At 38.5% G+C, this 24,526-nt stretch overlaps 1 protein-coding gene across 1 annotated transcript in view; it reads left to right on the plus strand.

The window, feature by feature from the left end:
• LOC111054701 overlaps positions 1-24,526 on the plus strand; it is a 248,893-nt gene that overhangs the window by 148,130 nt on the left and 76,237 nt on the right. Inside the window, exon 16 of the mRNA XM_039441977.1 lies at positions 20,736-20,875. Coding sequence (XP_039297911.1) covers positions 20,736-20,875 — 140 coding nt within the window. The remainder of the gene's footprint in view (positions 1-20,735; positions 20,876-24,526) is intronic.

The raw sequence follows: 24,526 nt of genomic DNA on the forward strand, positions 1-24,526 counted from the left end.
TAATAAGCATATAGCTTTATTGGTGAACAGCCCCCTTACAGGTGAAAACATTTTGTCATATGAGCCATGACATTGGATACATGGTCCCTTCAATTTTAGGTGGACTCTGAGCCACCATGGAAGACACTAGTGCAGTGGGTGTGTCTAACTAGTTGTATCTAACTATATGTGAAATAAATTTTTTTCTCTCTCTTCTTCTTCTCTTTAATACCTACTCTTAACACTACAGTAATAGATAATAGAGAGAAAATATTAGGAAGAACTACAATAGGGAGAAAATCAATTCAATTACAATTGAGGTAAGCTGCTTGACTGGTCAGTATGGGTTCAACACCTGTAATATAAGTTAGTGCCTGAACAAATACTGAAACACTGACATATTAAACTGAACTGGTAGTTCTTGTTCTAGAGGAAAATCAATGTAGCAAGTTTGACTTGTGGCCCCTTCAATTTTAGGTGGACTCCGAGCCACCATGGAAGACACTAGTGCAGTGGGTGTGTCTAACTAGTTGTATCTAACTATATGTGAAATAAATTTTTTTCTCTCTCTTCTTCTTCTCTTTAATACCTACTCTTAACACTACAGTAATAGAAAATAGAGAGAAAATATTAGGAGGAACTACAATAGGGAGAAAATCAATTCAATTACAATTGAGGTAAGCTGCTTGACTGGTCAGTATGGGTTCAACACCTGTAATATAAGTTAGTGCCTGAACAAATACTGAAACACTGACGTATTAAACTGAACTGGTAGTTCTTGTTCTAGAGGAAAATCAATATAGCAAGTTTGTCTTGTGTCAGTTTTTACATGACCTACCCCAATGGTGGGGAGAGGGGAAGGTAAAGCAAGAAGAAGGCCACCAGAGCAATTTAATCCATAGTGGCAATGTGACAGTTTTTTACATGCCCCACCCCAATGTGGAAGGGGTAGAAAAAAGTAGTTGTGTAGGCCACAGAGCACAAGAAGCAAAGTAACAAATTATTCATTCCCAACAACAATTATTAAGCCTTCATTCCTGCCAGCTTGTTTGCCCATAAGGAGAAAATCAATACCTCTTCTTATTCACCTTCTACATAGCTTCATGGCAAATTACAATTGAACAGAGCTAAGCTACCACCCCCCTCTCTTTCTCTTGCTCACCAACTGAAAACACTACAGTAATAATTGTATGACAAGGGAAATGAATAAATAATGATATTATGAAAATATTGTGCTGTTCCTCTTTCTAGGAGAAAATCAATAGCAAGTTTGTAACATAATAGCAGCCTTGGTCATTGACCTAGTCACTGACAATTACCAACTAAACTGAACAACGTAGTTGTTTTTCTCTTTTCTAAAAAGGAAATGACTCTCCTATACAAACAATTAGATGGTTTAATTCACGATAATGTTCGAATTATTGATATTTCGTCTGAGTATGCTTCTGATTTTAGTCCACCAAACCTTGATGGACTGTTAAAGAAATGTAGTAGCTCAGTTTCACATGTCTATTGTGAAGAACATCATTTACTTACATTATTGGAGGAAATACGTCTATGTATACAAGAATCTCTTGCAACTACAACACAGCAGAATAGTGTTAATAATGAATTACCTTTGGCTTCATCATCATCATCATCATCATTGTTGAGTGCTGATAGACATAACTATAGATGTTCATTGCAGATTGCCCATGCTTTGCATGGCTACATCAAAAAATCAATGATGACCATGAATATGTAATTGATTTTATGTAATACCTATTGTATATATAAGTGTACTTTGTGTGTGTGTTAAACAAAATATATATTATTTTATTTGTCTCTCTCTCTCTTCTCTTCTTTCCCAACTTCACTTACTGTATTTTTCATATTACAACACAAACAATTGAGTGTGTGGCTGTGAAATCAATACTCTCTTGCACTAGTGACACTGAGCGTGTGCGCGCACCCCTGCTTATGGCGGGAAAAAAAGATTTGGTGGTTATGTTGTCTAATCTTCTAGTAGTTTGAGGATAGAAAAAAATGGAGGGAAATTCCCATGGCGGGAGATTCAGAGGTTATGTTGTCTAATTGAGGTTAGGAAAAAGGAGGGAAATTCCCATGGCGGGAAAAAAAGATCTGGTGGTTATGTTGTCTGAATCTTCTAGTAGTTTGAGGATAGGAAAAAAAATGGAGGGAAATTCCCATGGCGGGAGATTCAGAGGTTATGTTGTCTAATTGAGGTTAGGAAAAAAGGAGGGAAATTTTTGGAGGGAAATTTCGAGGTCAAGTGACGTCACTGAACAGCTGATGATATAGGATTGAGAGTGAGAGCTATGGGTTAAAGGTATGGCATAAACTGTGGGGGTGTTAGAGATATTTAATACTTTAAAATTTGTTAAGTAGTATGCAATCTGAATCAACTGCGAGCTGACAGCGAGCAAAGCTGTACCTGCAAGCCCAGAATAAGGGTTATAGAAGGAAGAATTTAGGGCAGAGTTCAATAGGGAATGATATGGAATTTTGTTAGGATTTTCGCAATTTGTAACTGTGTGCTGTCAGTGTGCAGACTGGATCTGCGCACTAGGTATTGGATTAATATTATTGGTATGCGGTATAAGGTACAGGTTGAAGAGTATAGAGTTTGAGGTATAGAGAATATTTCATTGGGTCTTAGAGATAGAGATTTATTAATGGAATTATTCCTCCCTATAACTAACAGGGGCTTGTTCAATAATTCACAATCTGAGAATCGCGATCTAGCTCTCAGCAAGCTGAACCTGCTAGCTAAATACGGGGTATAAAATTTCAACTATGAGGAAATCGAGGTTTAGAGGATAGGGTCTTAGGTATGGGATTTCTGAATCGCGAGCCTGTAGCTGCGAGAGGATCTTCAGCAATTCTGAAAACTGCTAAACAGGATTTCTGTGACAGTCCAGCAACTGCGTGCCGTTTATTAAGGGCTAATCTGTGACAGCCCTTGAGGGAATAGGAATCACTCTCAATCGTCCGATAGTCAGTATGTCGACTATTATGAGAGGATAGGTAAGGTTTTTACAGACACAGTCTGAAGAATAATATCGGGAAGGCAATGATATGTTTTTGCCCAGGTAGGAAAGGATTCACAAGGATTTTTCCCAGAAATAATATCGAGTCAGAGACTAATTCAGGAAAAGCTATAGTGGAGTTCTCCCTAAACTTTTCACGGGTCTGAGGACCGCGACTGGGACGATCTCTTGTCTGCAACTGAGAACCTGGTTTGAATAGGGTTTTCCAAAACTTCTCGCTGGTCTAAGGACCGAGACGGGGTCGATCTCCAGTCTGTAACTGCGATCCTGATTTAAATTGGGTTTTCCTAAACTTCTCGCTGGTCTGAGGACTACGACGAGGTCATTCTCTTGTCTGTAACTGAGATCCTGATTTAAATGGGGTTTTCCTGAAATTCTGTCTAGTCTGAGAACAACGACGGTCGTTTTCTAGTCTGTAACTGAGATCCTAATTTTAATAGAGTTCTCCTAAACTTTTCACTGGTCTGAGAACCACGACAGGGTTGATCTCTAGTCTGTGACTGAGATCCTGATTCAAACAGGGTGAATTAGGAGAGAGTAGGAAGAAGTTCGTTGTAGTCTGATGACTTCGACAGAGAAGTACTCAAGCTGTACCTGAGAGCTGAAGAGATTTTAGAATAAGAAGAATTAGGAGAAAGTATGAGGAAGTTTGTTGCAGTCTGATGTCTTCGACCAGAGAGTCTTCAAGCTGTACCTTGGAGCTGGGAGGATTTTAGAATAGGGAAAATTAGGAGAGATTAGGAGGAAGTTTGTCGCAGTTTGATGACTTCAACCGAGGAGTCTTCAAGCTGTACCTGTGAGCTGGGAGGATTTTAGAATAGGGAAAATTAGGAGAGATTGGGAGGAAGTTTGTTGCAGTCTGATGACTTTGACCGGGAAGTCCTCAAGCTGCACCTGAGAGCTTGAAGGATTTTAGAATGGGATAAGTTAAGAAAAAGAAAGAAAACGGACGTCACAGTCTGATGACTTCAGAGCTGCACCTGAGTTCTCTAGGAAAAGGATTGGGATTTTCGTACTAGGAATTATAGCTAGTGCATAATTGCTAAGCAAGGATAAATACAGGGGCCACTCTCCAGTATGAAAACAAAGCAAGGAAAATTTACTCTTTCAATTCAAGGCCACCTTACTACAGAGAAGGAAATGCATATAAGCGACCAGTCCTAACATACAATTACCTGAATTGCCGCAGATCCAGATACAGAGAATTACAAACCGATTCCGAATTCCCATATTATAATTAAGAAAATGTCGTGAAGCGACAGAGTAGAAACTTATAAATTAAGCACTGTAAAATAATCTGCTACAATCCGCAAACAATCAAACCGAGAAGAGCCTAGTTGAATTTCTCACTTAAATGTTTCTAGCACGAACTTAAGATCCCTCCAGGTTTCTAAACCAAGGATAGCCCGCTCACCCCCAGTGATATGAGTTGGGAGAAATAACTATCAAGAAAGAAAATCCTCAAGGAAGATCTAACTTTGAGTTGTCTGGAACTTGCCCTTCAATATTCTATTCTAACACAAAAAAAAGAATAATTTCCTAGTAATAGTAACTAGTAACTAGTGCCGGGAACGCTGTAAGGAGAGGAGATTGCGACTCGTTCACACGCTTGACTACCAAACAACTGACTCTCTCCCGGGTCTCCTCAAAGCAGTACAGGGTCCTGGAAAATTAGGAGGCAGGGGGAAGAGAGTTTACCAACCAATAAATAGGAGTCTCAGGAGACAATCACGCCACAGATCATGTGACAGGGCATGATTCAGATCATCTTGATGCTAAGGGTGTAACCATGATGACAAAACTGCTAATTACCATAATAAATTGAGCCAGTAACAATCTTTCTATTCCAGAAATTTCATGAAGAATGATACCGTCTCAACCCGGTAGCCGCTTATTGCTCCAATGATACTGCTGCTGCTGTAATACTAGATACCAGAACGCTCAAACTAGTAAACAAGATCTGGAAATTTCTGTTCAGATCAATCTGCTGCTGATAATTTACAGGGGTTGTCGGCGATAATGATGATGTTCACACTCGACTCTAAGTTCCACAAAATAAATCCAACTATCAACCCTATTCCTCCACTAAAATAAAGAAAATTTGCTGAATTATATGCTGAATGATGATTCTCTATTCGTCACAACATGCACTTTGTGACACTCCACTCCTATCAAGGAGGGGGGGAGGGGTTTGGTGTTGAACTTACAAGGCAATGTCGGAATTACCGGCTACAACCACACCATATTCATGTTGACATGTGAGGTTCAACCAACAAAGAAAAAAATCAAGTCCAGGAGAATAACACGTCACGTCCGGGAGAAGGAAAAGTCGGGGAATAGAGAGTCGGTGTAAATGATATTACACTGAGGAAATGAGAACGAGGTTTAAGATTATGGTGAGAACATTGCATAGTTATAAAACAAAAATTCCAATGTATCTGGAAGCAGCAGCTGTGATAAAGTAAAATACTTTGAAGGAAATTTTGATGACTATAACTAAATACAAATAAGAAACAACAGAGAAGAGAAAGAAAAAAAATATATTCTTCCCAAAAAAATAACCTCCTTATTACAACATTATCGAGAACAATGCGGGATCAATGTCACACTCTCATCCACTTCCACTTGCAGTCGGGACCTGGCACTTTCGCTTACGAGCACCTGGTCTATTGCAAGGTTTATACAAGATGCGAGATCTGTCAAAGGCGGGGGATTCGAGTTCCTGGGAGTAGACCACATCGCTGATGGAAAAGCCGATGTGGACGGTGACAACTCTACATCCATCGCGGTAGCTTCTCCGCGACTGCTCCAGTGACAGATGATGCTGATTTCACATCCTCTTCCAGAATAACTCTACAGTTAGTCAGCACCTCATGTATCACTTGAAACGGTACAGGGAAAATAACCTCTGGAACACGGGCAGCTGGTAGGGAAGAAGGAGAAAGGAGAGGAGACGCGGCCGGGGAAGAAGTAGTTGAAGATGAAGAGGATGATGATGAGCATGAAGTACACTGCCGGTAACTGTCCTTTGGAGCATCCTCGTTGCCCTCTGATGTTGCTGCATCGTCCTCCAGGTCAGCTAGTAGCTCATCCTCGTTCTCGGTTGAGACCGGGGATAATGCTTCTGGATACGGGAATGACAGGGAAGAATCCAACAAGCTGCCAGGTGGAAATATGTTGACCGTGGAACAGAAAATTCGGGAATAATTCACTAATAATAATTATTCTTTAATAATTTACTAATAATAATAATTCACTAATTTATTTTTCCCACTTAAATATTCACTACTGTAGGACTCAGCATCTCAACCACCTCCCAGAGGCCTGAGAACTTTGGGGCACGTTTTGCCGCAAACTGGTCTATTCCCAAAGATAAATAATGTTCTCTCTTTCATATCAACTATCCTGGGGATAACTCAATATCCCGTCTCCGGAGATTATAGTAACAACTAGTATCCCTATATGCTCTATCCAGATTATCCGCTACAATTTTTCTGGTTTGAAATAATACTTTAATATTCTTCTGCAGTGTAGCCTCACTACTTTCAAAACCTTGTGTACATGGATCATCCTGAGATTCGAACGCGGACTCACCCGGAGCTCTCAATTCTCTACCAAAGTTAAGATGAGCCGGCGTATACTGGGTGCCCTGGTGAATAGTTGTATTTATCGCAAAACAAAATTATCTTAGGTACCGGTCCCAATCCGAGTGGTTCTCTCCTACAAAGATCTGTATCATTGTTTTGAGTACACGGTTTACTCTTCCAGTAGGATTGCAACTAGGTGAATATGAGGGGATGAAAAACACATTTGTGCCATTATCCTCACAGTATGAGCGAAAATACTTGCTAGTGTATTGAGTTCCATTGTCACAAATGAGCATCCTAGGTGCCCCATATCATGTGAGAATCAGTTCACGGAAAGCTTTCGTGACTCCTGCGCTATTTGCCTCAGATAGGGCGGCCACTTCCATCCACTTAGTGAATTGATCCTGAAATACGACTATGTAAGATGTCCCAGTTTGGATGGGGTAACGGGCCGACTAAGTCAGTTCTAACATTCTCCCAAGGGTGAAATAATTTATGGGGATTTTTCATACAGCCATACGGAGTCCTCTGTTATACCTAATTCTAATACAATCCTCACACCTCCGAACATATGTGGTGACATCATTAAATAATAATCCAGGCCGGTAGTATAGGTGCGCTATCCTGTCATATGTACGATATATTCCAAAGTGACCCGCTGTTGGAGCATTGTGATTCTGTTGTAATATTTCAGAGCGACAGGGATACAAAGCTTCCACCCCTCAGCCACCTGCTCTTCTTGGAGTCGCCTCCTAGGCCAAATATGTCTATATAGTAATCCATCTCTAACCATATTAGTCGGGGAATTTCTCGGGATTTGCAATAAGTAGTGATTTAATTTTCTTTATGCAGCTATCGTCATTCTCTCGACTGATAGCAATAGGGGCTACCCCACCCTCAGAGTTTGTTTCTCCCAAAGCGAGCTCCTCCTTACAGGGGGTGCATTAAAGTACATCCAAGACTATGTCAAATTTTCCTTTCCTATATTTGATTTTCAAATTGTATTGTTGCATTTCCATTACCCATCGCGCTAAACAACCAGTGGGATGGGGAATGGCATGCAACCACTTGAACGACTGATGATCGGAAATCACAGTGATTTCGTAACCTTCTACATGTGGCTTAAAGTCATATATCACCGCGAGACACTCTTTCTCAGCTGTGGTATATTGGACCTCAGGACCTCTTATACCCCTACTCGCATAAGTACTTTCTCCTCTCCATTAATCTTCTGGGTCAAGACTGCCCCTTACCCTTCCTCGGAGGCATCTGTCTGGATTTTGAAGGGTAATTCGAAATGGGGATATGTCAATACTGGAGCACAAGTTAATGCATCTATGATTTTCTGGAATGCCGTATCCTCCTCTTCTCCCCACCACCAATTTACCTTCAACTTTAACAATCGATGTAACGGATTGGCTAGCTCTGAAAAATTAGGGACGAACCTACTGTACCAGGAGGCTAACCCTAGAAAGCTCCTGAGAGATTTGACACGCTGTGGGGTAGGGAAATCTCTAACAGCCTCAATCATTTCCGGGTCGGCCCAGAGGCCTTGCTCTGTCACAATATGACCCAAGTAATTCAGTTCAGATTTCAGAAAATTACACTTGTCCTTATTCATAACTAGTCCTGCCTCTCTCAACCTCTGGAAAACCTCTGCAAGATGTTCTCTATGGGATTCAAGAGTCTCCTCTAGTACTACTACATCGTCTAGGTATGCGAACGCATACGGTTCGAGTTTAGGCCCTATCACCTGATCTAGTAAACGTTGGAAGTTGGCGCCAGCTGAGTCTAAGTCGAAAGGCATCGTTTTCAATTGAAATAGGCCTCTGCCTGGTACTATGATAGCGGTTAACTTTTTACTCTCCTCATCTAACGGGACTTGCCAATAACCACTCTTGAAATCAAAAGTAGATATATATTTAGAGTAACAAAGCTTGTCATATTTGGAAAGGGATAAGCATCTCTATGTGTCACAGAGTTTGATTTACGAAAATCAATACAAAATCTTATTCGCCCATTCAATTTTTTTACTAAAACAATAGGCGAACTCTATGAGCTACAGCTGGGTTCTATAACTCCCTGCTCAAGCATCGTGTTGACTACCTCATCGATCACTTTTTGCATAACAGGGCTTCTAGGGTGGGGACGAAGCTTGAAGGATTCAACTCCGTTGAGTTTCATTTCATGTTTCAGGATATGGTTCTGCCCTGGGAGTGAAGAGAATTTCCGGATTTCCTCTTCCAGGAAATCATCGAATTTTTCCTGCTCGAAGACAACTGAAAATCCACCTTCTCCTTCCCTACTTCGTAATAGGACTCCCTGGGGTTGTATCTCTAATACAGCTCCCATCCTACGCAGATTTTCTAGTCCTAAAATCATACGAGATTCTATATCCGGAACAACTGACACTTGCCACTTATACTCCTTGCACATATAGTGACTGGTAAAGTGGTCTCCCCCTCTATCTCAAGACATTTCGCTATCTCGCTAGAAACATAATTATGACTTCAACTGAGTTGTGGTCGATGTTGTAGAAACGTTCCATCATGAAATAAAAACACATAGATGTTGTCAGTTTTCTACACTTTAATTTGGTACACGACCATGGTTTCGTGACCACACAGGTCACATTTTTAGCTTGAAAATGTGACCTGTGTGGTCACGAAACCATGGTCGTGTACCAAATTAAAGTGTAGAAAACTGACAACATCTATGTGTTTTTATTTCATAATTATGACTTTTGAGACGAGGTATCTATCGCAGCATTCAAGTCCATCCCCTCCACTCCTACGTGCATGTACACCCCGTTATCTCCGACCTTCCTACTTGGTCTAGCGGCAGCTACAGTCGACACCTTAGAAGTATTTTCCGGACTCTTATTAGTACCGTGCATAGCTCCCGCTATCTCTGGTTCCTATTTCACTCTATTATGCTTCATATCGATAGTTAGATTATGCTTTATCATAAATGACACTCCTAACAACACATCGGGCTTAAGGCCTTCCATCACCACAGCTTGGAGAGAGACAGAAATATTCTCTATTTTTAATTGGGTCCAAACTTTTATCGAGAGGAGAGCAGATTCATGAGTAAAGCTTCATGAGTACAATTCTCTTTCTTTACATATCCTCCACGTTCTAACGCTTTCAGAACTTGTGTACTGATGTAGGATTTTTCCCATCCTGTATCAATTGAAGCGACAAATTTCTAGTTCGCCAAATTTACATCAATGAAAGTCCGCGTATCTCCCGACATGGTTCTGGGACTTAAAACCTTAGTTGAATGAATTACTGAATTTCCCGACAACCTTTAGTTCTGGGACTTACAGCTACACTGATCATGATTTCTCCCACATTCCTTACACTTGGAAAGTTCGGGACAATTTGACCTCCAATGACCTGTCTTTTTACAATTCCAGCACACTGGACCTTGATTATTACTACTTTCCTCTGCCACACTATTCTCTCGTGGTTCAGTAATTGTCTTAGCCAAATTTTCTCCCCGCTTATTATCATAAATTTTAGTATTTCTTGAGGACAAACTAGAGTGCTTTTCCTCAGCACGGATTGCCTCATATTCCCGGGTTATATCTGTGTTTAATGATCTAAAGGAAAGGTCTATATATTTTCAATGTATCTGAATCAAATAGCGGATGCCAATTTATGATATTACTATGGAGATATTTGCTATCTCATGATTGAAACAACTTTCTTATTACATCAAAATATCAGAGGTGTGAGGGAGAATTTTGATTTGTCTTTACTTGAATTGGACAAATATGATAAATTACCATATGTTATTGTCCTATCAGAAAAATGGATTTACAATGATGAAGTGAATAATTTCAAAATAGAAAATTATAATTCCTTTGCAAATTGTAATAACACTTACAGATCAGATGGCATAATTTATTTATTGTATATGTGGGAGAAGATATAAACTATCAGTGTATCAAGACAGATTTCTCTTCATCGGATAGCATCATTCTTACTTTTAATGAACCTAAAGTGCGAGATAAATTACTTTTAACGCGGCTCTTTCTCGAGAGTACATCTTCAATAAAATACCTGGGTGTTCTTCTTGATTCAAGGTTGCGTTGGGAGGAACATATTAAGAACGTGGGAAAACAACTCTTAATAGCATGAAGGAAGTTTCATTTTCTTAGAAATTTATGCCCAAATGATGTGTTAAAAGTGATTTACTATGCCACTGTAGAAAGTAGATTGTCATATAGAGTGGTGGCTTGGGGAGGTACTTACTTTCCCATTATCATTCCTTTAATAGTGGGACAAAAGCACATTGTCAAAGTAATGGATAAAAAACCTATGATACATTCGTCTTTGGCTATATTAAGAAGCTGGAATTCGCTCCCTCTCAGATACCTATATTTTTTTAAAACAATTCTAAGATTTGGAAGAGAAAGAGAAACAAATTTAGAAATAGAGCGGGGCAGGAGACAGGACTTGAGATCAGGGGACATGCTAATACCTCCGCGACCATATAAGGAAATATTTCGAAGATTTTACTTTTATGTAGCCCCCCGAACATTCAACAACTTGCCGGTAGAGTTGAAGCGAATCAATAATAAAAAACATTTCAGAAATTAAGTAAAAGCTTGGCTTCTATTACAAAATGATGTGGAGAGTTTATTTTCAAGAGTAGAATAGATATGAGTTTGCGGGTTTCATTGGATGAATGTCTTCTTTCTCTCTTGGAAATTGTGTGAAGGTAATATTATTATTCAAGCTACATGAGTTACCTTCCTATAATGTTGATAATTATGGACGGAAAATTATAAAATGAAATTTATAAATCTGCAAATTGCTTGGTTATTCTTTCCAAATGAAGGGAGAGTAGATTAAAATGGTAATATACATGTATTATCCAAACTAAAATTCCTCACCCTGTCATTTTATACAAGTTCCAACTCGGCAAAATAATTCATTGCTTTTTTTCTCAATTAAAAATATGATGGTGCCCCAAACAGGACTTTTAGTCCTCGGGGTACTTGAAATTATTTATTCTTCTTAGTTATACAAATTTCTGATTAAGTGGACTGTAGTTTTAATCGATTTAATATTCAATATATTCTGGCAGAAAAATACTAATGGATCCATTCATGATGCAATGAAGAACTCTATTATTAAAACTCACCCCGGCTGATGATCTATGCTGTAAGTCAGAGTGATTCTTACCTATAGGTTTGGGTGGTAAAAGGGTAAAAGAAAGAATTAAGGAGAAGAGAAATGTAAATAAGATCACTTGACTCTGATGATTTATGATGTACGGTAGCTAGGTACTTCAGTGAGTTGTTGAATCATGTATGGAACTCTGCTTCTCAATTTTACTAGGTATTAATTCACTACTACTTTCAATATGAAAAATACTCAAATTCTCACATGTACTTTAAAATCAATTATTACTCCCTTCGATCGGAGACATGGAATTACAAAACTGAAGAACGAGTCGAACTGTCTTGTCAATGAAGACAGCTATGCAAATCGACTGACTTGAAAACTACAAACAAACAATTAAACAATTATGCACTAGAGTGCGCAAGTAGACGGGGAAGATTGAACCTAACTACTCAGGCGCCAAACTCCATTAAATTCAAACGGCGTCAACATACCCCCAACCCTGAAAAATTAATTTTCAGCCAAAGCTGGAAACACAAAAAAAATCCGCAAACCCACAAGAAAAAATATTCTAGAAAAAATCAACACCGAATAAAAGAAAGACCAATAAACGAAATGTGTGAACTACACACACAAAAAAAAACAACTTGACGAATACAAGGCTATGGGAGCGTATAATGCTCATTGATTTGGCAATGCATACAGTTTGTTTTATGATAATGATCAATCAACAATGTGACAAAGTGATCAGTTTTAGGTAACACAATTTGATGACAACTACAGTATCAAACTCAATGCTCGCATTATGCAAGTGACCACCAACTCAAATAAGCTCGCTATCTAAAAAGGGGGATAACCGCTGAAAACGAGTAGGACAATCTTTTCCATTTTTCAATAAATTCAGTTCTGATGAAAAATGAATTTTTTGAATCACTCTGCACAAATACAACTCGGCTATCTCCAAGTCCGAGGTTCCTGGTTTCGGTAATATTCAAAACAATGACAACAACATGCAACAAATAATTATAGTTGGAACAGTGCTCAATCAGACGATAGATTACATTATCAGACAAATTTTCTGACTCGAATACAGTCAATACAGTGTTTTTTTCGCCTCTGGCTGATTTTCCAGCTCAACAAATTCCGTATTAACCGGTCAATGACTCTCATCCATAGACAACCACTCAGGCCCCGTCCACCATAAATTGTGTTCTACAAAGTCGCGCGGAGTCAAGCCTCTCGACAAACAATTTGCTGGAGTCTCCACACCTGCTATGTGCATCCAACGATCAATCAGACAATTTTGAATCCAGGAAGCTCTATTAGCGACAAAAGTTTGCCACCGAGATGATGATGCTCTAATCCAGTGAAGTGTAACAGTGGAGTCTGAAAACGCTAACACTCGATCCACTTGACAACGTTTGCGAATTAACAACACAGTAGTGTTCAATAGCTCACTCAGAAAGACTGCCGCACATAATTCCAATCGCGGTATAGAGACTGTCTTTGAAGGAGCTACTTTAGACCTAGCACACAATAATGAAATCTGAGTCAAATGATCACTACTTTGAGTCTTCAAATAAATTACAGCACCATACCAATCAATTGTATGGGTGAATCAGATGATACTCCAACATATCTGGGAGTAGACAACTTTGAAAGGCAATTAAACTCTCTTTGACAATTTTCCCACAATGTTCGAATCTCAATAGGTGCAATTTCATCCCAATCTAGACTTAATTTCCACAATTTCCCTATTTGACATTTCAGGAACAAAGTCAAAGGAGCTAGAAGACCAAGTGGATCAAATATTCTCGCAACAGTGGAGAGTATGTTATGCTTTGTTGTGTCCTTCTGTTCTGAATTCACGAGAAAGCTAGATACGTCAGTACTAGGCTGTAATTCAAGTCCCAAAATAGCCAATGTACTAGCCTCAAATTCTTTTCCCAGAGAGGATTTTTCGCTATCCAACATTTTTGACAACATTTCCGGAGAATTTGATGCCCACTTTGTCAATTCAAAACCTCCCTTTCTAAAAAATTCTTTAGACTAAGAGGCCTCAGGATGATAGAGCGCGTCTGATCCATGTAATGATGGAACTGACGTGGCTAAATCATCCATGAACATCAAACACGGGATTCTTTTCTCTGCGATCAGAAAATTTTCACCCTCTTCTTGTACTAATTGATGTACTGTTCTCAGCGCTAAATAAGGCAAGGAAGTGATACTAAACACTACACAATTCAACTCGTAAATCTCGACTGGGTCATCAGGAGAAAATCTCCATAAAATTCGCTGAAAACGGCGACAAGACTCGTCAACAACAATCTGATGATACATCTGTTTCATGTCCGCTGTTAAGGCTATCGCGTAAAGACGAAAATACAACAAAGAGAAAATATCCGTCTGCAATTTCGGTCCCACATGCAAGACATCATTCAGAGATAGGCCTGTTACCATTCTAGCACTCGCATCAAAGACAATACGCAACGGAGTACTTGTACTGCGAGCTTTAACAATACAGTGATGAGGAATAGAATATCCCTGTTTATCTGACTGATCATTCACTAAATACATATGACCCTGCCTCAAATAGTCAACCATAATTTCATGATACGCAATTTTTACACTTTCAGAACGAGCAAGACGTTTTTCCAAGTTTAACAGTCTTCGTTTTGCCATTGAGAACGAATCTCCTAGATTATCAGACGATTTCAAAAGTGGTAATGATACCACAAACCGACCAGAGTCCAAACGACGAACCGACGATTTAAATTGATTTTCACAATCAATTTCGTTCACAGTGAAAGAACTCTTAGCCTTCGAATATTACCAGTCGAAGTCGTCTCTGATTGAACCGCCAAAATCTTAGAGTTTGACTAGTTCTTGACTGGCTTCACACCACTTAATGACTCGAATTTATTATTTTTATCACATGGCAATGACTTGAACTGTCTTTCAATGAAGTGTACAAATTCTTTGTAAGTCGGGAGGTCCTCATCTCGACAAGAAATCTCGAACTCTCTACGAGATGTTAGATCTAACACTTTCAATCCCTGGTACAAAAAAATACAATCCTCCAAACCTTAATTTTTTACCTGCTTCAAAGCTGTAATAGAATTACAAAATCTATCCAATATCGATGCCAAGCCCGCCCTAGATTCAACCTTCAAACCTTTGAACTGAAATACTTCATCTAAATAAGGATCTATCTGAGATCTAGGGTCATTATAAACTAACCAATAACTAACCAATGCATCCCAAATAATCTTGTAATTAGTGGCTATAGGTGGAAGATGTTTACAAATATTTGCGGCCTCATGAGTAAGCTTTGAAACTAAATACTCGACCTTATGTTGATCTGATAAAGTGGTATTGTCATGGACTAATGATTTGAATAATTCAAAAAACGTAGACCATTCAGCCTGACGTCCACTCAAATTTGGCAATTGAATTTTCGGTAATAATTGTTGTTCATTAGCTACACTACTTGCTAAAACTGTCAGTGAAGCTGCTTCCTTAGTTTCTGATTTTTTTTTTTCGACTTTTTTATCGATAAATGCAATCATATCTAAACGCAAGTCATTGAATTTAGGGAGATATTCTGGGTCTACACTCATTTCTAACTCATTAATCTTAAATTCAATACTATCATAATCCGCGACTGTTGCTGGAATTAATCCAGCCAAAGTTAAAACATATTGAGCTGTTTTCTGATCAGATACATTTTTACACAAATCAAATGTATGCTGTATTCTCTGATATAATTGTTCTAACTTCGCCCTATGAATTTTCAACATTGCAGGTAGAATTTTATGATTTAATTCTCCTTGCGTATTTATTGTGAATAGTTTTTGTTATCACCAACGATAAGATAGTGCTGAACAAACAACTTATCTGTGGACACAATCCTACTGATAAGCACAACAAAGTTTAGCGTGTCTGCTCTACGCTCTAGAACCTGTCGACTACAATATGAACAATACGAACAAACTAAAAATGCACCTATAAGAATTTGAGTACAATTTAGGCCAATAAACATCACAGGCCGGTGGACCACCAATAGTTATACAAATTTCTGATTAAGTGGACTGTTATTTTAATCGATTCAATATTCAATATATTCTGGCAGAAAAATACTAATGAATCCATTCATGATGCAATGAAAAACTCTATTATTAAAACTTATCCCGGCTGATGATTCATTCTGTAAGTAAGAGTGATTTTTACCAATAGGTTTGGGTGGTAAAAGGGTAAAGGAAAGAATTAAGGAAAAGAGAAATGTAAATAAGATCACTTGATTCTGATGATTTATGATGTACGGTAGCCAGGCACTGCAGAGAGTTGTTGAATCATGTATGGAATTCTGCTTCTCAATTTTACTAGGTATTAATTCACTACTACTTTCGATATAAAAAGTACTCGAATCCTCACATGTACTTTAAAATCAATTATAACTCCCTACGATCAGAGACACGGAATTACAAAACTAATGAACGAGTCGAACTGTCTTGTCAATGAAGACAGCTATGCAAATCGACTGACTTGAAAACTACAAACAAACAATTAAACAATTATGCACTAGAGTGCGCAAGTAGACGGGGAAGATTGAACCTAACTACTCAGGTACCAAACTCCATTAAATTCAAACGGCGTCAACACTTCTTTTGATGTAAATGAGGTATTGTGATTTTTTTGTACAACGTGTAGGTGTATTATTTTATTTATTATCTTCATACTATCTTCATTTTTTATGATGTGCAAGATTGTTGTTGAGATATATCAACTGTACTATTTATAATTTCTGATTATGTGTAGTGTATAAATTGGAAGGATAAATAAATTTATATTTATTATATATTTTATTATATCTAACAATTGATCTATGTTTTGGGCTCCTACACTTGGGACATGAAATTTATACCTGGGTAATAAATTCTGATACACCCTCTGAAATATTGTATCCCTGTCATAACTTCCTAATCTCCCTATTGGGAGGAATTGGAGTTTAAACACCTCTACAAAGTCGGCCCACGTTCTCCACTGGGAGCGATGATTCCGCATCCAAAGTAGGGCCCCTCTCTCCAACAGCTCCGGTAGGGCTATAAGAGATTGTTCCCCAGATATCCTATATGCGCCCTGAAGTTCGGCGAGCCTCTCGATAGAACTGGAAGCATCTGACACACCATCAAAACGTAAATTCCAACTTCTTACCTTGTCACATACAGCTCCCTGACTATATGTGCCTGAAGAGCGGGGTGGTGTCGGCTCTATACCCGATACGATAGGTGGTGGCTCTGTTGTGGACAGACGGTTCGGAGTAGACATGGCTTGTGCCTGGGATAGCATCGTTCTGACGAGGCTGAGAGGTCGCAGCAGCCTGGGACTGATGATGCTCGACCATCCTCTTCCTCAGCTCCTTCAGGGTACCGGCTGCTGACAGGCCGAGACTCTCCAGGGTGCTGACCTCTTCCTCCTTACTCAGCTGGTACACCCAGGACACTCTGGGGTCTGTCTCTCATCCCATGGTGTCCGTCTCATGGTCTCCTTGATCTTCATTGTACCCTTGGAGTGTAGACTCCTCTCCATGTTCACTCATCGTGCACTTGGGTTTACCTAACCTTTGCTCACGATCTATTTGGGCGCCAGATGTCTTAGCCCAACATTGTGAGACGTTTTATTAGATACACCTATTCCAGCCACCAGGTTGTCTAATATTTGCAAAGTATTGCTACGACGCCGACTAGCTACAGCCGGGTATGGGTCGAGGTCAGTGTCCGTACTGACTGGTGGAGATACCAGACCTACACTTCTCCCCCTATCCTGATTCCATACCCTCTGTTTCTGTCAGGAGGTATTCAACTTGAAGGAAAGAGTGCCGTTGTTGGCCGATTTGGCCCTCGGCTCTTGAATTCAGGGTGGGTGTTAAGGAAGATTGAGGTGATCCCAACCAAGAAGACGGATCCAGATAACAGATCTCTGAAAATAATTATATTCATAAGGGTAGTTCGCAATCTTGACCAACTGTGAGCTGATGGTGGACAGACTGGATCTGCGAGCCCGGAGAGAGGTTTTACTATAGGATTGAGAGTGAGAGCTATGAGGTAAAGGTATAGCAGAAACTGTGGGGGTGTTAGTGGTATTCAAGACTTTAGAATTTGTTAAGTAGTACACAATCTGAACCAACTGAAAGCTGAGAGCGAGCAAAGCTGTACCTGCAAGCCCAAGATAAGGGTTATGTAAGGAAGAATTTAGGGTGGAGTTCAATAAGGAATGGAATGGAATTTTGTTAGGATTTTTGCAATTTGTAATTGCATGCTGTCAGTGTGCAGATTGGATCTGCGCACCTGGTATTGGATTAATATTATTGGTAAAGTGTATGCGGTATAAGGTACAGGTTGCAGAGTATAGAGTTTGAGGTATAGAGAATATTTTATTGGGTCTGGGAGATAGAGATTCATTAATGGAATCATTCTTCACTATAACTAACAGGGGTTAGTTCAATCCCAGGTCTCCTCATAGCAGTACAGGGTCCTGGAAAAGTAGGAGGCCAGGGGAAGAGAGATTACCGACCAATAGGGGTCTCAGGAGACAATCACGCCACCGATCATGTGACAGGGCATGATTCAGATGATCTTGATGCTAAGGGTGTAGCCATGATGACAATACTGCTAATTACCATAATAAATTGAGCCAGTAAACAATCTTTCCATTCCAGAAATTTCATGAAGAATGATAACGTCTCAACCCGGTAGCCGCTTATCACTTTGATGATATGGCTGCTGCTGCTGTAATACTAGATACCAGAACGCTCAAACTAGTGAACAAGATCTGGAAAGTGAACAAGATTCTGGTTCAGATGAATCCACTGCTGATAATTTACAAGGGGTTGTCATCGATGATGATGTACAATAAATTCAACTGTCGATCCCATTCCCCTACTAAAATAAGAAAAATTGGCTAAATTATATGCTGAATGATGATTTTCCATTCATCACAAAATTAACTTTGTGACACTGTATTCATGTTTTTGGATATCTCTGTGAGTGGTGAGCATGTGCTTGTATGTGTTTGTTATAAAGCCCCTGATATTGGACCAATTGCTGAATTTGAGGTATCTATGTTTAATTTGATGACTCACTATAGAAATATCATTGTCATGGGTGACTTCAATACAAATCTACTCAATTTAGCTTCAGTAAATAGTACAAATTTCATTTCAATGTTTAATAGCTGTGATATAACATTATCACCAATGCAGGCAACACACCATACAGCAACTGCAGAAACTTGGCTAGAAGTGGCTGCTTTCACTGATGTGAATCTAGTTGCAGACCACGGTCAACTCCCGGCTCCTGGGCTCTCCAAACATGACCTTGTGTTCTGTGGATACAGACTGCAAAGCAGGAGTTCATCACCTTTAGGAATTATAGATGCCTGGATATGAGTGCTCTTATGTTTGAGGCTGCCTCTATTCCTTGGCATGAAGTTATTCTCACAGATAATGTCGAGAAGATGGTCGACAGGTTAAACAGTTTTCTACTTCTCTTGTATGACAGGCATGCTCCTATGGTTACGAAGAGAGTAAATGAAAAGCCTGCACCCTGGCTCAGCCAGGAAATTTGTAGGTTACAGAAGATGAGAGATGCTGTTTTCCGTAGAGCCAAACGCTCAAAATCTGTGGTGGATCGGGTGGAGAATAAGCTGCTTCAAAACAAAACCCAGCAGAAGATTAGAAATGCCATGGTCAGGTTCTATTACCACTCTCTTTCTGGCAAGCAGCCTACTGGAACAGTATGGTCAAAATTGAAAAACTTGGGTATTGGATAATCACATGTTCATCATAATATGCCTTTCAATTCAGATGATATCAATGATAACTTCACTGATAATCTTGTTGACCTGTCCGGTGCTCATGACCACTTGAACAGGCTAAGAGCAGCGCCTCATGTAGCTCCTGCTCAGCAGCTCACCTTTTCTCCTGTGATTGATGCTGATGTAATGAGGATAATCATGGGAATGACAAGCAATGCAGTTGGAGTTGATTGCATACCTATCAAATTCATCAATGATACTCTTTCCTCCACCTTGCCTATTCTTACAATAATTTTCAATAAATCTTTGGAATCATCCTTTTTCCCCTCAATTTGGGAATTAGCCTCAGTCTCACCTCTGCCCAAAGTTACTGAGGATATCAGGTCAGCTATGGATAGTAGTCAGGGTACTATTCTGACACCATTCGATTTTTCAAAGGCGTTCGACTGTGTTCATCATCCACTCCTCCTTCTGAAATTAAGAAATCTTGGTTTTGGAGAGGGTTGTGTAAAATGGATCGAGTCTTACTTGTCGAATCGTCAACAGTGTGTCAGGGCCAATAATGAGGTCTCTTCATGGAGAAATGTAACCCGAGGAGACCCCCAAGGCTCTGTTCTTGGGCCTCTCCTGTTCTCTCTCTACATCAATGACATCGCAAAATGCGTAAAACACTGCAAATTTCATCTGTATGCTGATGATCTTCAGATCTATAAACATTTTTCTGCAGGTGAGTCTGATGCATGTGTCGAGCAGATAAATTCTGATATTGATGCTATTAGTGGCTGGGCATATAATCATGCATTGAGATTGAATGAAGGTAAGACACAGAGTATCATTGTGACTCATAACCGATTCGGAGCTCAGAATGTTCCAAAGTTAAGGTTGAATGGCATTGAGTTCAAGTATTCTGAGAGTGTTAAGAACCTTGGTCCTGTTATCTCTAAAACACTCTCATGGCTCAATTAGGTTGAGATTGTTTGTAAGAGGATGTTTGCTTGCATCCATAGCTTGAAACGATTTGCCCTGTTTCTTCCACTCAACATCAAAATCATGCTGGTCAAGACTCTTGTGCTGTCTCACTTCAGCTACTGCGACACTGTCATGAACGACATGACTGTTGAGCTCTCTAACCGACTGCATGGCTAATATTTTTTTTTCTATTACAGTATGGAGACACAATGACAAATATAGTGGTGGTTCAGTTCAGTGATTATGTGCAAACGGGACGAGATAAGAGGTACAATCTAACATGCCTATTTCGTGGCCCTGGTGAAGCAGTGGTCACCTCAAGCTATATGACGGCCAAGTAAGTACAAAACTAAATAGTTCTCAGGAGTAGATAGAGTTGATAGATAAGTGGATAGAGTAGATAGTATAATTGTCAGCCCCCAGGATATGTAGCCTAGATAAGCATTTTGAACACCCCCATTTGTCTGGAGTATCTTAACAAATATTAAGTTTTTTCAATTGAATTTTATTCAAACTATAGCTATGCAGCTCTATGAGCAAACCGCCTCAAGGAGCATTTTCTTTTATGCGTTAATTTCCACAGTCAACGACGACAAGCATTGTTGACATTCGTATTGTGAATTTGAAAATTTCAAATTTCAAGTGTGCTAAAACAGCTGATCAAATAACTGTTCATTATTTATGCTCATTATTCAAGAATCAAAACATTTCCAATAATATAAATAATATATTGCAATAAATAATAAGAGTAGGTGCTGTGCTCGGGTCTCCTTCTGTGACCTGAGTGAAGCATTCGATTGTGTGGACCATGCTGATCTACTATGGAATCTCTATTGTTATGGATTTCAGAAGAATTCTCTGACATTCTTTGACTCTTATTTGAAAAACAGAGAACAAGCGGTATATATATATATTAATGGACAGTGGTCTGAGCTAATCAAATTAAAATATGGTGTACCTCAAGGATCTGTCCTGGGCCCTCTGTTATTTTCAATTAGCATTAATGACTTTCGCCTCACAATGTTGTGAGTAGAAAAGTTTTATACGCAGATGACACAACATTTTTTAATGTTTCAAGTGAAATGACTGAGCTTTCCAATATTGTGGACACTGCATTGGATAAGGCAGAAGTTTGGTTTAGAGTTAACGGTTATCTTTTAAATAAAGGTAGAACAGAGAATATTATATTTGGTCTTAAGCCTTACAATTGTGACAAAGATATAGTTGATCATGTGAAGTTTCTGGGGGTTCAGGTTGATCACAAACTGACATGGGTTAAACACATAGATTATCTCAAAACTAGGCTATCTAGGGCAACGACTGAAACAATGTGTGAACGCAAATGGTTTAAGAATGGCTTATTTTGCATTTTTCCAGTCTATTATCAAGTATTGTTTGCTTGTTTGGGGTAACTCGTGTAGAGTAGATGAAATATTGAAGCTTCAAGAGAAAGTAGTCAGAATCATGAAGGACTCAGCTTCTCTGGATCACTGCAAACCTATTTTTATTGAATTGAGAATTAAAACAATAGTGAATTTATACATTTTAGAACTAGTGACATTCTCTTTGAAAAATATTAACCTATTTGACTTTCAATATAGATGTTCAAAAGCATTGATTGATTGATTGATTGAGTACTTCATTTATGTAGATTACAATATATACTGGCTTATACACTTATATACAATAGCTTACAATACAGCAGAATTATAGATGAATTTACATAATATAGACTAAGAAAATAATTATTGAACTGTATATGATATGAAAAAGCAATTTGCAATATAATAACTATAGATAATAATTATATTGTTATGCATCTACATAAATTGGCGGAGCTTTGGACATATCAATGTCCATTCTTTGGAAAGATTATTAAAAATATCCTCCCCACTAACTCTCTACCAAAACGTTTATTTCGTTATTTAAACTAAGGATTCATTTATTAATGGAAATATTGTAAAAGTTTTAATCAATATGAATTTTAAAGAGAAAAAAAAACAGAAAATTGATAAAGTAAAATAATTATATAGATAGATAAGATCAAATAATTGATTAATAAAATGAAGTAGGCTGAAAGTGGATCAGGGTTATCAACTTTCAGTAATATACAGCAGTATGCAGTGGATAATTGAAATAACATGAGTTTATATAATATATATATATATATACATATATATATATATATATATATTATATATATATATATATATATAATTCGTTCTATAACATGGTTTAAAGGTTTATATTGGTGGAATGGGTGAGGGATGGTTGTCATGTGATCGTTCTAGGGCCGGACAGTTTCAGTCATTTGTTCCAAAATATGTTTTCATGATGATGTAATATGTTAAGTCAGGATGAAGCTCGCTCGGCTCTCGATAGACCTGACAGAAACAGGAAGTGTATTCCATGCACGACAGGCACTGACTAAGAAGGATTTTGTGAAAATAGTAAGTAGTTCGATGATTGGGTAACCTTAAAGTACTTTCTCCGGTTCTAGTATGTGAAGCATCTATCCTCCTACCTTCAGAGACAAATTTGAAATCATCTTTAAAATAGTTCGGATAACCGTATTTCAAGAAATCTCTAACAAGCTTGACTATTCGAAAAAGCCTCTGATCGGGAAGCTTTAATGTTGAACTAGCAATGTGGGCTGGGGTGATATGATCATGGCGTTGGAGAGAGTAGACGAAACGTAGACGATAATTTTGGCAACGCTGTAGTTTATCATTCAGAGTGACTTGCATATCGTTAAGAACAGAATTACAATACATTAAATGTGGGAAGATGAGAGATTGAACCAATAATAATATAATGTTTCTAGGGAGGATATCGTGCATTTTCTTCAATGCATGCATGGCTGAGAATACCTTTTTACAAGTTTTGTTCACTTGTTCTGACCAGTCAAGAGTATTATTCATAATAATGCCTAAATTTTTAACTGAGCTACAGTAAGGAATGTCATTACTCATTACCGTCTACACTAATTTTGTGAATCGATTCAAGGTCAATATTGTTTATAAGACGAGAATATCCAATTATAATGGGTTGTGTTTTGATGGGATTAAGCTTAAGGCCATTTTTCTTTGTCCATTCCACTATCGAATTGATATCCTGATTCATTATTCCAACTGTTTCATTAATTTTTGTTATGGGACAGCTTAAATAGATTTGAAGGTCGTCTGCATAAGTATGGAAACTGGAGAATTTGATAATGGAAGAAAGGTCATTAGCATACAAAGTGAAGAGGAGAGGGCCTAAAATTATTGAACCTTGTGGTACTCCATGCATAACGTTTTTCCAAGTTGACTTTTTGTCACCGACAGATACACATTGTTTCCTACCTAATAGATAGGATTTAAAACAAACTAACGAGTTGTGACTGAAACCAAGAATAGCCAACTTATTCAGAAGGACTGTATGATCAACAGTATCGAATGCTTTAGAAAAATCAAATAGGGTGAGGATGGTGCATTTTCTTTGGTCCATAGCTAACCTTATAATTATCATCAGTGACACGAAGCAGAGCTGTCTCAGTTGAATGGAATTTTCTAAAGCCTGATTGAAAGTTATGAAGCTTACTATTGTTGTCTAGAAATTTTACAACTTGAGCATGAATGAGTCTTTCTAGCACTTTGGACAATGCAGGTAAAATACTGATTGGTCTAAAATCCTCAACTTTATTGGGTGATGGAACTTTATTTAGATGGCGAACCAGAGCAAACTTCCAGTTTTCAGGGAAAATGCCTTCTTCAAGTGACTTGTTGAAAATGTATGTAATGGTTGGTAAAACAGCAAATAACATCTTCTCGATAAATTTAATAGGAATTTTGTCTACACCCGTAGCATTACTATGAATACGTTGAATTGCTCTGAAAGTGTCTTCTTCTGAGATTGGATGGAAATGAAATTGATCAGTGATTGTTAAATCTAAGTTTGTAACCTGCTCTTCAAGATCATCGATATGATTAGCAATGACAACTTCGTC

Source organism: Nilaparvata lugens, chromosome X (assembly GCF_014356525.2).
Source record: "Nilaparvata lugens isolate BPH chromosome X, ASM1435652v1, whole genome shotgun sequence".
In the NCBI taxonomy this organism is placed as follows: Eukaryota; Metazoa; Arthropoda; class Insecta; order Hemiptera; family Delphacidae; genus Nilaparvata; species Nilaparvata lugens.